This window comes from Perca fluviatilis, chromosome 23, assembly GCF_010015445.1.
Source record: "Perca fluviatilis chromosome 23, GENO_Pfluv_1.0, whole genome shotgun sequence".
In the NCBI taxonomy this organism is placed as follows: domain Eukaryota; kingdom Metazoa; phylum Chordata; class Actinopteri; order Perciformes; family Percidae; genus Perca; species Perca fluviatilis.
The window spans coordinates 19,394,242-19,407,439 of NC_053134.1; the positions used below are offsets into that span (position 1 = coordinate 19,394,242).

Below are 13,198 nucleotides of genomic sequence, written 5' to 3' on the forward strand. Positions count from 1 at the left end.
TTAACCCGCCCTCCCAGGCCAGCCTGCGGCGTCTCGGGGCTCAGGTTTGCGGTCTGTTCGTGGAGGTGGAGGAGGAGAGGTTTGCCCGTCGCATGGACGACCTGCTGCCTCTGCTGGAGAAAGAGATAAACCCCGACAACTACGAAGATGTGAGGCAACACACTCGCACCACCTTGTGGCCGAGAAGTTTAAAACGCGCGGAAAAGGAAGCATCCTAACTCTCGTGTGTCTTTCAGATCGAGGAGGAGCAGGATGAGAGGGGAGCAGACAGGCTGCTGTTCAGTTTTCTGACTCTCATCACCAAACTGAGCCAACACTGCGGCCTGCTGGAGCTCAGCAAGCCTCACGACACACTCAGTCGTATCTGGGGTAAAGAACCGACACGCACACCACCTCGCTATCGCTTACAGATAGGGCGATATGGAGAAACTCAATTATTACGAAATTGTAGTGTTGACTATTGGTGCTTTCACAAAATAGTTGCACAATGACATTTTTGATAAATAATCATCCGTACTGTGGATATAATGACTAAGTGGGTAAAGGCAAATAATAGAACAGTTGGTAAGATCAGAAATGGCAGCCTTTCAAACCAGGAAAAGACAACACTTATGCCATATTATGATATCAAAAATCTAAGACGATTTATATAGTCTCATATCACAATATCGATATATTGCCCAGCTCTACTTACACATATCCAAACACACTGATGTTTTTTTGTTCTCCTGCAGGTCACATCGAAGCCCACCTGCGGTACCCCCACTGCTGGGTGTGGCTGACCGCCTCGCAGCTTTTTGGTCAGCTGTTTGCAGCCCATCAGGCGGAGCAGCTGGTTGCTCTCTGGAGAGGAGAGGAAGTGGATGCTTCCCCTCTGTCACCAGCCACAGCCTTCATCACCAGCAGACTGGACAAGAGGGTTAGGACTCGCTTTTCCAGCTGTGATCTATTTTCCACATCCTACTTTCACTGTTTGAATTAACTTTTTTTTCTGCCTTCTTTGACATTTAGATGAGAGAGTTGGCGTTATCTTTCTGTCATCAGCTACAGTCCAAGTTCCTAGACACAGCGTCAGGAGAGCAGGTGCCCAAACACTATCTAAAACACATTTCTGTCTAAGCTAAATTCAAATCGCACATTCAATTGAATTGACCGGAATGATCCGCTCCGCCCACAGGTGATCAAGAACCTGCTGTTCGTCGGCAAGGTGATATACCTAGTTTCCCCCGAGTCTGACATCACGCCTCCTCAGGAAGAAGTGGAGGAGGTGGAAGAAGAAGATGACAAGGATGATCGGCCTCCCTCCCTTCTGTGGTTGATGAAGAAGCTGTCGCTGATGGCCAAGAGAGAGGCAGCATACACTCCCAAAGTTCCTCTGAAGGTACACACAGAAGCTGGGAGTTTAATGTCTCCTTCTCTGGTGAACTTCACACATTTCCTCCAATGACTGGAAACCAAAGAGCCGTGACTTACTCAACTTAGTAGTCTTTATCGAATCTCAGAGCGCAATCAACCGCACTGTAATATAATAGAATTTTCTTTGCCTCTCCCACAGAGAACATGTGTGTTTAAGTTCCTGGGCGCGATAGCCATGGACCTGGGGAAGGAGCGACTGGGCCCCTATCTGGCCACCATCATCACTCCTCTATACAGGGAGCTGGACAGTACCTATGCTGACCAAGGTAACCGCTTTTAATGTCTTTAAAAAAATGTGTCAAGTGAGAAAATGGTAACAGTAAAATAAACCTCAGACTAACTACAAAAATTGCTAGCGATTCCTCTGATCCCCTCTGTCTATGTCCAGATCCCACCCTGAAGAACCTGGCACAGGAGCTGATAGAGCTGCTGAAGAGACACGTGGGGCTGGAGAGATTCTCTCTGGCCTTCTCTGCTGTCCAGAAGGAGTTTTCACAGAGGCGAGCGACACGCAAACGGCACAGAGCCATGCAGGTATGGAAACCAAAGCCCAGTCACAAACACAAAAAGCAAGAACTTAATTCCTAGCAATCAATTCACGTCTCCTGTTTTCCCAGGCGGTGGCTAACCCAGAGATCGCAGCCAAGAAGAAACTCAAGAAGCACAAGAACAAAATCGAAGCAAAGAAGAGGAAGATAGAGTTCCTTCGGCCCGGATACAAAGCCAAGAAGCACCGGAGCCACGCGCTCAAAGACCTGGCCATGGTGCAGTGAGTCCTGGGATTTAGCAGGCAGGCATTAGCTAGACATCTTGTGGGCTAACTAGCTGCAGGTTCCAGTCTTACTTTATGCTGTTGCACAATGACTCTACTTGTGAAAACCCCAACTAACCCTGCAGAATGATAATCTAATCCATTTCTTCTGTTATGTATCCAACAGCCTCTAAAAAGGAATTAGAAATCAAGTAACAGCTGTTACACAGCAGGATTTCTCTGTATAGCTTCGCTAATGAGTTCATTCAGTTCAGTTCCTATGAACTATTTTTTATTTTCCTGCTGTGAATGAAGTGTCGAATTCTCCTCAGATTTATATCCTGTGAAATTAAATGTACAACTTTTTGTAAGTAAAGAAACAAAGACATTTTTACCAATCTTCTTGTATCACAATTTTGAAAATCAAATGACCTTAACACGAAATGGTACAATCATTGATAGCAATCTTTACTGAGAATCATTTTCACTGTACAAGCAGATATAAATATGCAACCATAAAACTTTGAGCATACAGTTAGTGTTCAGTAACTAAATGACTAATATGCCAAAGCTGCACTCGAGGGTTTCGATGGAAAAAGGCTTCAACTACTAAATTATCTTTTAAATAACAGGAGGGAAATAACAATATAAATCCATGACATTGTATCTACCTAACTATATAGTACAAAAACAGCCCAGGCTGCAGTAACACTTGGCCAGAGGAGGTATAGTAGTTTTTTTTCTACTAATTAAGACTGAATTTTCAAAAGTGAATCTGAACATTTCGTGCAATCAGGTAGCTGCTTCTCAGTGATACTGTGTGTGCATATAAGGGAAACACTGCCACCCAGTGGATCTTCACTGCATCTTGCTGACTTTACTACATGCAAACTACATAACCCCTCTGAGAGAAGATAAAGCTAACATGCATTGATCAGCGAAGAAATGTTAGAGTGGACAGCATTTTCACAGAGCCTTATTTTAGTGTCGACGCTTAACAAATGGAATTGTAAAATTAGAAACATTTAGCACGTCGTTTAACACTTTGTTTGCATTTACAAAACACAAAAATGTAGTTACTAACTTGTCCACCGCTCTGTCATACATGCTCTCTAAAACCTTCACTTCCTCAGGCAACCAGATGTTACTGCAGCCTTCTCTTTTAAGTCCCAGGCATGAAAGGCATTGGGGAGGGCTTGGCCAAGGCTTCCGTTGGGTTGGAGATGGGGAGGAGTGCAATTACTGGTCCAGTGGGTCGTGGAGATGGGTCAGTCACAAGGCTTCATACAGAGGGGTCAAAAGGTCAGGAGTATATACAGAATGGGTGGGAGCCTTTACTGCCGACTCTTCAGGGAATCCACCAGCCTGCGAAGACAGAGCAAGTACAATTCAGCCAAAGCAAATAATGAACAGAAAACACATCGTTCAATATGAACCAATACTGAAGAGAACGAGTAATGTCGTCTAATGCACTTTGAGACCTTCACATTGTCTGTTGCTTTAAAATGGCTGGCGTGCTCACCTCTGACTGGGAGCTTTTGACAAATACAAATGATGTTAAAATAATCATCAGACCTTATTTCAGATTTCAAAGAGGATGTTGAGTTTTTCCTACTGTACACATTTTAAAATTATTTATTTATATATAGTTAAGTATGGTGAAAGCCTACCATTCCATTGCCTCATCCAGGCCTGTGCCCTTTGTGGCCGAGGTCTTGAAGATCTGCCATTTTCTGTCTTTGAGGGCGGGAAGGCCCAGAGAGTTGGCCACCTCAGTGGGAGTCATGGCCTGGTCCATGTCCTGTTTGTTTGCAAATACCACCAGGATAGCTTTCTTCAGCTCTTCCTCCTGAATAAAACACAAGGTAAAAAACCATGAGATGAACCAGAGATTTGCCAAAGGGCAAGTAACAAAATGATCTGTGTAATGGAAGTCAAAACCAGCAACTAAATACTTGAAATGTAACCACTCTACTGAATTTATCTCTTTGCAATATTTCAAAAGGTCATTTTAACAGGTGCACTTCAAAACCATGGTGTCCCAGAAGCTAAATTTTTATTTTTCATTGTCAATGTTGTAATCTGAATTCTTTATGTAATTTAAGGTTTAGTTCAGAATTTGACTAATAAAATTTGAGCATCTAGAATAAGATTTTGTTTACAGCAACGCATACCAGTTTTTATGGAAAACTGACAATTACTTTCCACAATATGTCAATAAGCAGTGTTGGACAAATGTATAGTGTGACCTCATGGTGGCAGTAGAGGGAAAGTAGGAGGTATTGTGGGTAAATGACTAGGATTGATCCTCTGCAGACATTCAATGTCATAAAAATCCATCCAATAGTTGAGTAATTTCACTCTCTACATCGCTAGCATGCTGGTTGGAGCTTGTAACGAAATGCCCTTCCATCTGACTTGGTGTAATGGGTTTGGGTTGTAGTTGAGGATGGATGAGCCCGCTTACCTCCAACATGGCCACCAGCTCAGACTTTGAGATGCCCATCCTGTCGCGGTCGCTGCTGTCAACCACGTAGATGACCGCATCTGTGTTGGAGTAGTAACACCGCCAGTAGGGCCTGTCGAGCAGAGGGAGGAGCACGGTGGGCACATGGAAGCAGAGACGGAGAGTTAGAAGAAGAGGTCCATCAAAGTAGGGCTGTGCAATTAATCAAATTTTGATCGCAAGTCAGTTCAGCTCCTAGTGATCACAAAAACAGCGTAAGCGCCAGTAATTTTTGCATGTAAACTCTTATTTTGTCTTTTGTTCTAAATGGGAAAAAAAGTTCAAACGGGAAAAGTATTAAGGGAAATTACACAGTTTAAGGTGTTTTCACTGTTGATTTGTTCAGTTTTTTTTTTAGGTTCAATAAATGCAACATCTTTCCAAAAGTCAATGAGTAATCGTGTTAAATAATTGTGATTTCAATATTGACCCAAATACTTATGATTACGTTATTTCCATAATCGAGCAGCCCTACATCAAAGAGCGACTGAACAAGGTGCAAGAATGAAGACAAAAAGGCAAAAACAGAGTTAATATTGGACTTCCATTCATCAGGTTGAAACAACTTCAAAATAAAACCGACAACCGTTTACCATATCAACTTAATATGAAAACTAAATAAAATTATACACAGACATCCTTATTTATCCTTATTATTTCTACTAACATAGGGTTTCTCCTTGTTTACCAGTAAAACAATGTTAGGCCTACAGGAAGCTCCGCAGCACAGCCACCATCAGCCACCGTACAACCTAAGGACTTAACATTGCATGGGAGAGTACTGAAGGCCTGTCTCGTTTTGTTAAGGATTCCACCACCAATGATATTAATAAGTTATACCTTGATTTTATTTGGGGGAAAAAAAAAAAAAGAAGTACTAACAGCAGAAAGGAAGGTGGTCTTGAAGCTTGAAATTGTATTGATACGGTTAATGCTTTTTAAATTAACTGGCAAACCCTAATTCTATAGGATTCTTCATCCATAACCACATGGTGGTCTTTTTTTTTTGGTTTGATATGTAATTTACTCACCAAACAGACTTCCTGTTGCTTTATCAAAAGTTTCATCAGCAGTCTTAACTTAAGCCATTCCTTCAGGTTTGATCCATCTGATTAAGAGTCATGTTTGTTTTAATGAAAGTAAAGATATCATATGCATCGTCTTTGAATGGTATTGAATTACATGAGAATTGTAAAACAACTAAAATGATTCCAAGAGGAAAGTCTTACTGGAATTCACATTTGGAAGATATAAACTGGAAACAAACACTGCTTTTACCTCATACATTTTGTATTTTTAACAAAGTAAAAGAAATTAATTTCAAAAAATTTAAACAAAATCTATCCAGTACATTCTGTAATATATGGCTGTGGAAAGCTCCTGGAAAGTTTTTGTAGACGTGCTGATGAAACTTTTATCCATCTTTTCTTTCAATGTGAAGCTACATTGAAATTTTGGTCTGATTTAAATGGTTTCATTTTCCATCCACCCAGGGTCCTTCATACTTTTACTTTAAAGGATGTAATGCATTACTCTGACAATAGTACGGCTACATCTCTAATGTATGTGGTTAACGTTTTTATTTTGCTAGGAGAATTTTTCATCCAGAAGAAAAAAATTCATAGGTTCTCAACACTCATTCCCTCTTTTTAGTGGATTTTAAGTCACTTCTTACATCACTTTATTTAATAAATAATAAAAAAGCAATACATTTATAAACGGTTATAAGAATCTATTTGATGAGCTGCCTTAACACTATATCAGTTATTTATCTTTTAATATTGTTGTGAAATTAAGTTATACATTTATAGTGTGATTGTGTATCTTGTTATAATTGTATATTTTTACAATATAAGTTAGTTTTCATCCCTAATTTACTTACTTTTCTATATTTACTTATTTATTCATCATCATCTGATTAGGAATCAGAAACTTTTGTGTGTATATAGATTCTTTAAAAGGAAGACGCCGACTTATTGGGACTTATCCCTTAGGGACTTTAGCTTATTCACCGTATCCCCCAGAGTTAGATAAGTCCATACATACTGTGACGTCATGAGAGGCTACACAGCTTTCAGCGGGATGGCTCAAGTAGTGCAAGGAGACGAGGTTTAAACAAAAACAAGGATTTTATTAATGTTCGTGGGAATCAACGAAAACATAACAGAATTCAGACATCTTTTTGCTCTTTAAGGGTCAACACTTCAGGGATGTCTCTTCGGCATCTTGAAATCATAATTCTCTCCCTCAGGTGAATAAACAGTTTTTTTACCAGCCTTACTGTAGTCCAGGCTGCAGCTAGTGGCCAACCCAGCAGTAGGTCCTTCCAAATGTCTCTGCAGTATTTCCACAGGTGAATACTTCCAACGGTGAGTCTTTCCAAAGGTAAGTATCTCCAACTCTTTATATTCCTCATGGCAATGGAAGTACAGCGCTCTCGTCCTCCTGAGAGCCCAGCTTGGAGACCGTGTCTCCCCACCACCCACACACTCTTCTAGGTGTGTTTCCATCCCTTCAAAAAGCCCTTCAGCTCATCAGCTCCTAATTTGTCTCAGCTGTGTGGGACCATTGGCCACAGAGGGTTGGAGTTCCCGACTATACCAGCGGATGGAGCCATAGCTGTCTGTGCTTGCAGCCATCTCAGGGGGATGTAACGTCCGTCCAGGACACAGCCTCTCGTGACATCACAATACCCTTCTCATCTCCGTGTGTGTTGTAACTCTGACGGCTCCACCGGTGGCTTAGCCCAGCACAGAACCTGCAGGTAACTGGTTCCAACAATCCTACTGCTCCGAATAAGTGACAAAATAACGCCAACATGTTCCTATTTACATGTTGTGATTTGTAGAGTCACAGCGTGTATTATTCTCAGAAAGGCTTGCTGCAAAGCAAATCACTCCGCCCAAGTAGCAGAATTACCTGAGCTTCGCCTTCTGAGAATATAGTTCCCAGTTTGTTTACGGTTAGAAGACGGCTGTGTCTCATGTTATGTTGTTCTTTGTACACGCTGTGACTCTACAAATCGGAGCATGTTGGTGTTATTTTGTCACTTATTTGGAGCAGTAGGCTAGTTGGAACCAGTAACCTGCAGGTTCTGTGCTAGGCTTAGCTACCGGTGGAACAGTCAGACAGAGTTACAACACACACGGAGATGAGAAGGGTATGTATCGACTTGTCTTACTCTGGGGGTTACGGTGAATAAGCTAAAGTCCCAATAAGTCGGCGTGTTCCTTTAAGTGTATGTATATTTTATGTAATGTTTTTTGTTCGTTTTTGCTCTTGGACATTGTATTGTGTATTGTATGTAATCTCTCTGGCTTTTATTGTAATTGAAAAATAAAATTAATAAGAAATTAAAAAAAAAAACCTACCTGATACTTGTCTGTCCTCCCAGATCCCACACCTGGAACTTCAGATTTCTGTATGTGACTGTCTCGACGTTGAAGCCAATTGCTGTGTGGAGAGAAACCCAATTAGGTACAGTCAGGGCAGAGAATGTGAGCCTGATTATTACCACCGTCTGATCTCCATGTGCAGTGTGAATTTTCTGCTGAAAACTGTGATTATGCGCTGCAGTAAACACTAACGTAAGAGAAGGGCAGGAGCAGGATAATAATGATGCTGTTTTGTACTTGGTAAGTCTTATGAAATCTTTTAGTGTGTTCCATTTGTAATCGGAAGTCGGAATTTCAGAGTTCAAAGTCGGACAACCTCACAGTACCCCAAGCTTAAAATCCAACATGGCTGCTCCGTGTATCAACAGTAGTGAGAGCGGTTAGTAACGTACAGTTATTAGTACTTCTGTCCTATTTGTGTCCCCCTAATATAGTCATACACACGGTACGGTCAAACTTCTATCTGTGAACATGCTGTTACGCTGTTCTGTATGCACAAAAATAGCATAATGCGTTGCTATCAACTGGTATGCTAACAACGGCTAACCCCTCTGTGAATTCCCACTTGTTAAATCGAACGCAGTCAACTCGGGTGTGATGTCAAACCCAGCTCCGGCTTCCGAGGTTAATGGAACGCACCACATCCCTCTGACATGAGATTGTAGCATATTTGATTCAAATTAGTTAGACCACTACAACTAATTGGTCAGGGTTCCTTTAATTATGAAAACCTACTATCTATAGTATTCTGTCTTCATTCTAAATATGTGGTGCTCCACAAAGATCCTCAAATCAAACCACAGCAACACGACGTGTGCAAGCAAAGTTTGTGCGGTCATGGTAGAAGTACTAATCATAGTTACTTCCCCCTGAGTTTTGTTTGCAAACCTGTCCATAGATGAACAGAATAAAGGGTAGCTTTGGGGATTTCTCAGCCTACATTGGTCCAGTATTAAGCAAGATCGCTGCAGTCGGCAAAAACAAGCTACAGTGCAAGTTATTGGGCGATTGTGCATCTTCAATTATCGTCCAAAAAAGTGCTTGTTTTGCCATTGACAGGCTCAGACTAGTGTCTGACAAGATTATGAACAAGATTTCTAAGGAGGTCGACCTTTCTGTTAAAGAGTAAGATCCTTTTTTTTTTCTTCATTCAACCTTTATTTAACCAGGAAAAGTCCCATTGAGTTACAGTGACTCTACTCCCAGGGAGTCCTGGCCAAAACTTCTGTCAAAAAAAGTTTTGAAATACATAAAGACAGGACAAAGGTTACATACTATACCACAAATCTCTGTACTATACATACTATAACACAAACAAGACATTACAGTTAAGCTAATACAGACATACAACTTATAGGGCACCTAGTTAAAAGCAATTACACTGTTCAGTCAGAGCTGACTTTAAAAAGGTTTTAAAAGTATTGAAAGGGAGTGATTCTAGATTTAAGGTGTTTTGGAGTACATTCCAGATTTGGTGCATATGATGAGAAAGCTGTTTTACCAATTTCTGTTCTTGTTGATTGATTTTTTTGGAGGACCTTGTCCTGTAAACACTATTATGTAAGTAAGCAAATTTAAAATGGAGAGGGGTAATTTACCCATTAGTGCTTTAGCAGTGAAAATCAATAAATGGAATTTCCTTCTGAGGGACAGGGAGGACCATTGTACAGTTTCATACAGAATGCAGTGAAATTGCTATTGCTAAAGCCACCAGACTATGTAAAAAAAACAAAAAAAAAAAACATTGTAAAATACACTTCATTCAAGTTGACAGACCAAAAAAACAACAAAAAGCTGTTTATGGTCATCTTTCCACTTTTGCAACAATCACAACTCTAGTTTTGGTTTAAATAAATACATAGTTTACCGATTCACATGTAAAAATATGTTGGCTCTATACACGCTGTTAGAAAAACTATGCTTAGAACGGTTCCGCTTCAGTTTCTTTGTTAAACCATTTGCATCCAAACTGCTGTTTTAGTATTTTCTGAGCTGAGGTGCTGTAAAACTGACTCTACTTGCAAGCGAACTTTGAGAGAACTCCAGTGATTTTGTCCATTCTTTGATGATTAATTATCCTAACAGTATTGTTGTTAAATGGAGTCTGGTGGATTTAGCGATAGCGATTTCAGAGCCATTTCTGGTTAAACAAAAGAGGATTTTATGCTTTAAAAAAGGTCTCTCTCTGTAGGGATCCTGTCCATAATGTTGTAAGGCACTTAGAAAAACAACCTGAGCCTGTACTATGAATCAAGATCAACATGCCCTGGATTTCTTTCAGTTACCCGGCTTCACCTAACCTAACAACTGCGGTCCCGTATAAGCTGTGTCACAACGGTGGTTAACAACTAGTTCAATCAACCCAGGGCTTCCCAATTCAGCGACGCGTGTGTTCACATAAAAGAGGCGGCGTTTGAACCGCACAACCAATCGCAAACATCTACCAGAGCTATAATTCTAACAAACTATACATAAACAAACTATAATTCTACAGAAATATGAGAAACACAGACACGGTTTTACAGGCAAAACGCAATACAGTCGCTGCTTCCTAAAACAGGAAGGAAAGCTGGCAAAAAAATAGCCGACGCTGTAGATGCATAAATCACAACGCTTATCAATATCACTTCCCCAACAGTAACAAACCGATGTGCGCATCAACAAGCCGACAAATAGCCAATGGCAAAAACAGCCCTTTACATCGAAAAAATGGACAATGCACATTTGACCTATAGGATTACATTGCAGCCCAGTTCATAGGGCTGGGTATCGTTAAAAAATGTTCAATACCGGATACTTTTTTCGATACCAATTTTATAAAACAAAAATAAATTACAGCACAAAACTTTTTATTCATTTCTCAGCTCCTACGACGTCTACATTACACCCATCTCTGTGCATAATGTTTAGGTTTTCCTGCGTATCTCTACGACATGTAACGTTAGACAGCCAATCACAGACATGATTAGATCTTGGTAGAAGCATGCTGCATGCTTATTGGTTCACTGACACTGAGGTATCATAATTTGTTATTGAATGACGAGGCATTTTTCGAGACAATCTGTCTGTGCCTAAAAAGTATTGACACACACACACACACACTTAATGTGACTGTGCAATACTGTAAATACATTGTACTATTTATTCTCTATACTTGTATGTATTAATCGTTTATCTTTAGAGCGTCTTGTACTTTTCCCCCTATCCTATCCCCTTTGATTCTTGAACATTTTATGGAGGTTTTATTCTGATGGCCTTTTAATCAAACTGTGTTTTTTTCTCCTGGTATCACAACTGCCCCCCCCGCCCCAACATCAGTACATACTCTATGAGCTGTAATTAATGAAATTGAAACCAGTGAAACTTGTTTTTTTATTTGCTCTCCAGACAAAGCACTCATGTGTCAAAGAAGAATGTTGACTAGACGGGTTGCCTTTGTTTACCAAGCCTCTGCATGTAGAAGCATTTGCATGCCGGATTACTGGCCAATGCCATTCATAATCTTATTACTGTACATAAACAGGCTTTTCTCATACCATTTTGTTAAAAAATAGTGCATCTGATGAACTGAGAGTTTAACTGATATGAATCTTAGGATTTTGTGTAAGGAGGACTAGGGTTGGGTATCGGATTTTTAGGATTCTGAATCGGTACTTTTAAAACGATTTCTAAACGGATTCTTGAAAAACTGAAAAATGTAATATGTTTACTAGCGATCACGTGCAGTGAATTGTTAATATGCTTTTATGTCCGTTTTGGTGAGCCCAGAGGGAAAATATGGCATTTTAAAACTAGCTTACATTTAAGGTAGCTAGCTAACGGTAGTCTACACAGAAAGTGTGATATTTTTACATCCGTTTCGGAGCGACAGAGGGAAAATATTTCAGTTACTCATTAAGTGGAACCGAAATTTGCGTTCTAATCTGGTCAGATTCCTACCGGTTGCGTAGGAACCAGTTCCATAGTGGAACCGGGTTTCGGTACCCAACCCTAAGGAGGACCAGACAATAAATATGTATGGAAATAGAGCAAACCAGTACATACTGGGGATTGTGGTGACCACCTCTCCAACCTGCAGCCGGTATAGAATAGTGGTTTTTCCTGCACCGTCCAAACCCAGGATCAGAATCCTCATCTCCCTGGTGCCGAACAGGCCCGAGAAGAGACTAGAGAAGAAACCACCTGAAGAATGAACACACGGGGGAAAATTAGTGCTCAATACGTAGAAAAACAGAAAACATTTGCTTGCCTCTTACTCGATACTTTGTTATTACGATTTGTTGGGTGTTAACACATCTCTATTAAACAAAGATGGGCATTTTTCATAGTTTTGACTTTGCATAAACTTACCACTAATAATACAAAATAAAATAGTTAATCAATGGTAAATCAACTGCCAAAGTTCTAAAAAGGATTACAGAAACAGAATGAAATGTAAAAGGCATGAAAGTTTAACATAAATGAGTGAGCTTTTCTACACGTGGAACCATTTCAAACCTACCCTAGCTCTATCCCTGATTTGCATGACAGTGGCCTTTCTCTGTCACTCAGCTTGTTGAGCAAGTTAGCTGAGGTTAGCTTAGCTTCAGCTTGACTGAATTAATTTAAGACTGCAGGTTGTCGTGCTTTTTCTCTTATGTACTTGAAGCCAATGTGTAGATATGATAAAACAGCTAGCCTAAATAGCTTGGAAACAAGACGTTTAGGAGCTTTCCACACCAAAACACCATGGGTGAAAAACATAGCTAGCTAGCTACGGTATTCACAGTCAATAGCAAACTAAGGCTAGCTAGCAACGGTCGCACTGCGCGTTAAATGAGACAGGCAGATACATAACAGGGTATCTAATTATTCATACGCATATAAGTTAGGCACTCAGGACAAATACATCTTTTATCGACCAATAGTTAAAATACTCACCCATTTCGACAAGACAACGGTGTTAATCAGCAATACAGTGGCAGGTGAGGCAGACACCTTCTTCCGTGTGGTTGACGTGTCGCTGAACTATCACCAACTCTCGCTTCGATTTTGATTCGCAACTTTCGATATATTCAAAATGCATGGTTAACTGTCAAATTGACGAAAAGCAATTAATAGTACAAGTTTAAAATTGTCAACAATATAGTT

At 40.3% G+C, this 13,198-nt stretch overlaps 2 protein-coding genes across 2 annotated transcripts in view; one reads left to right on the top strand and one right to left on the bottom strand.

Annotated features, from left to right (window-relative positions):
- The window catches only part of utp20 (UTP20 small subunit processome component), a 32,604-nt gene extending 30,039 nt beyond the window's left edge, over positions 1–2,565 (top strand). Inside the window, exons 54-61 of the mRNA XM_039791043.1 lie at positions 18–149; positions 237–369; positions 735–919; positions 1,012–1,083; positions 1,178–1,381; positions 1,556–1,682; positions 1,805–1,950; positions 2,034–2,565. Coding sequence (XP_039646977.1) covers positions 18–149; positions 237–369; positions 735–919; positions 1,012–1,083; positions 1,178–1,381; positions 1,556–1,682; positions 1,805–1,950; positions 2,034–2,189 — 1,155 coding nt within the window. The 3' untranslated portion in view covers positions 2,190–2,565. The remainder of the gene's footprint in view (positions 1–17; positions 150–236; positions 370–734; positions 920–1,011; positions 1,084–1,177; positions 1,382–1,555; positions 1,683–1,804; positions 1,951–2,033) is intronic.
- Positions 2,566–2,614: 49 nt separating this feature from the next.
- On the bottom strand, positions 2,615–13,117 carry arl1 (ADP-ribosylation factor-like 1). The gene is made up of 6 exons (XM_039791046.1): positions 12,989–13,117; positions 12,113–12,250; positions 8,045–8,126; positions 4,635–4,746; positions 3,838–4,016; positions 2,615–3,532 (listed from the first exon to the last, which is right to left on the bottom strand). Exons 1-6 carry the CDS (start codon positions 12,990–12,992, stop codon positions 3,502–3,504), a joined length of 546 nt encoding a protein of 181 aa, XP_039646980.1. The 5' UTR covers positions 12,993–13,117; the 3' UTR covers positions 2,615–3,501.
- Between the last annotated feature and the right edge of the window lie 81 nt (positions 13,118–13,198).

Coding starts and splice junctions, on each gene's coding strand:
- arl1 (XM_039791046.1), bottom strand. Junction 8,127..12,112: donor GGTGGTCACCACAATCCCCA/GTATGTACTGGT, acceptor CTCTCCACACAG/CAATTGGCTTCAACGTCGAG. Junction 4,017..4,634: donor AGCTGGTGGCCATGTTGGAG/GTAAGCGGGCTC, acceptor TGTTTTATTCAG/GAGGAAGAGCTGAAGAAAGC.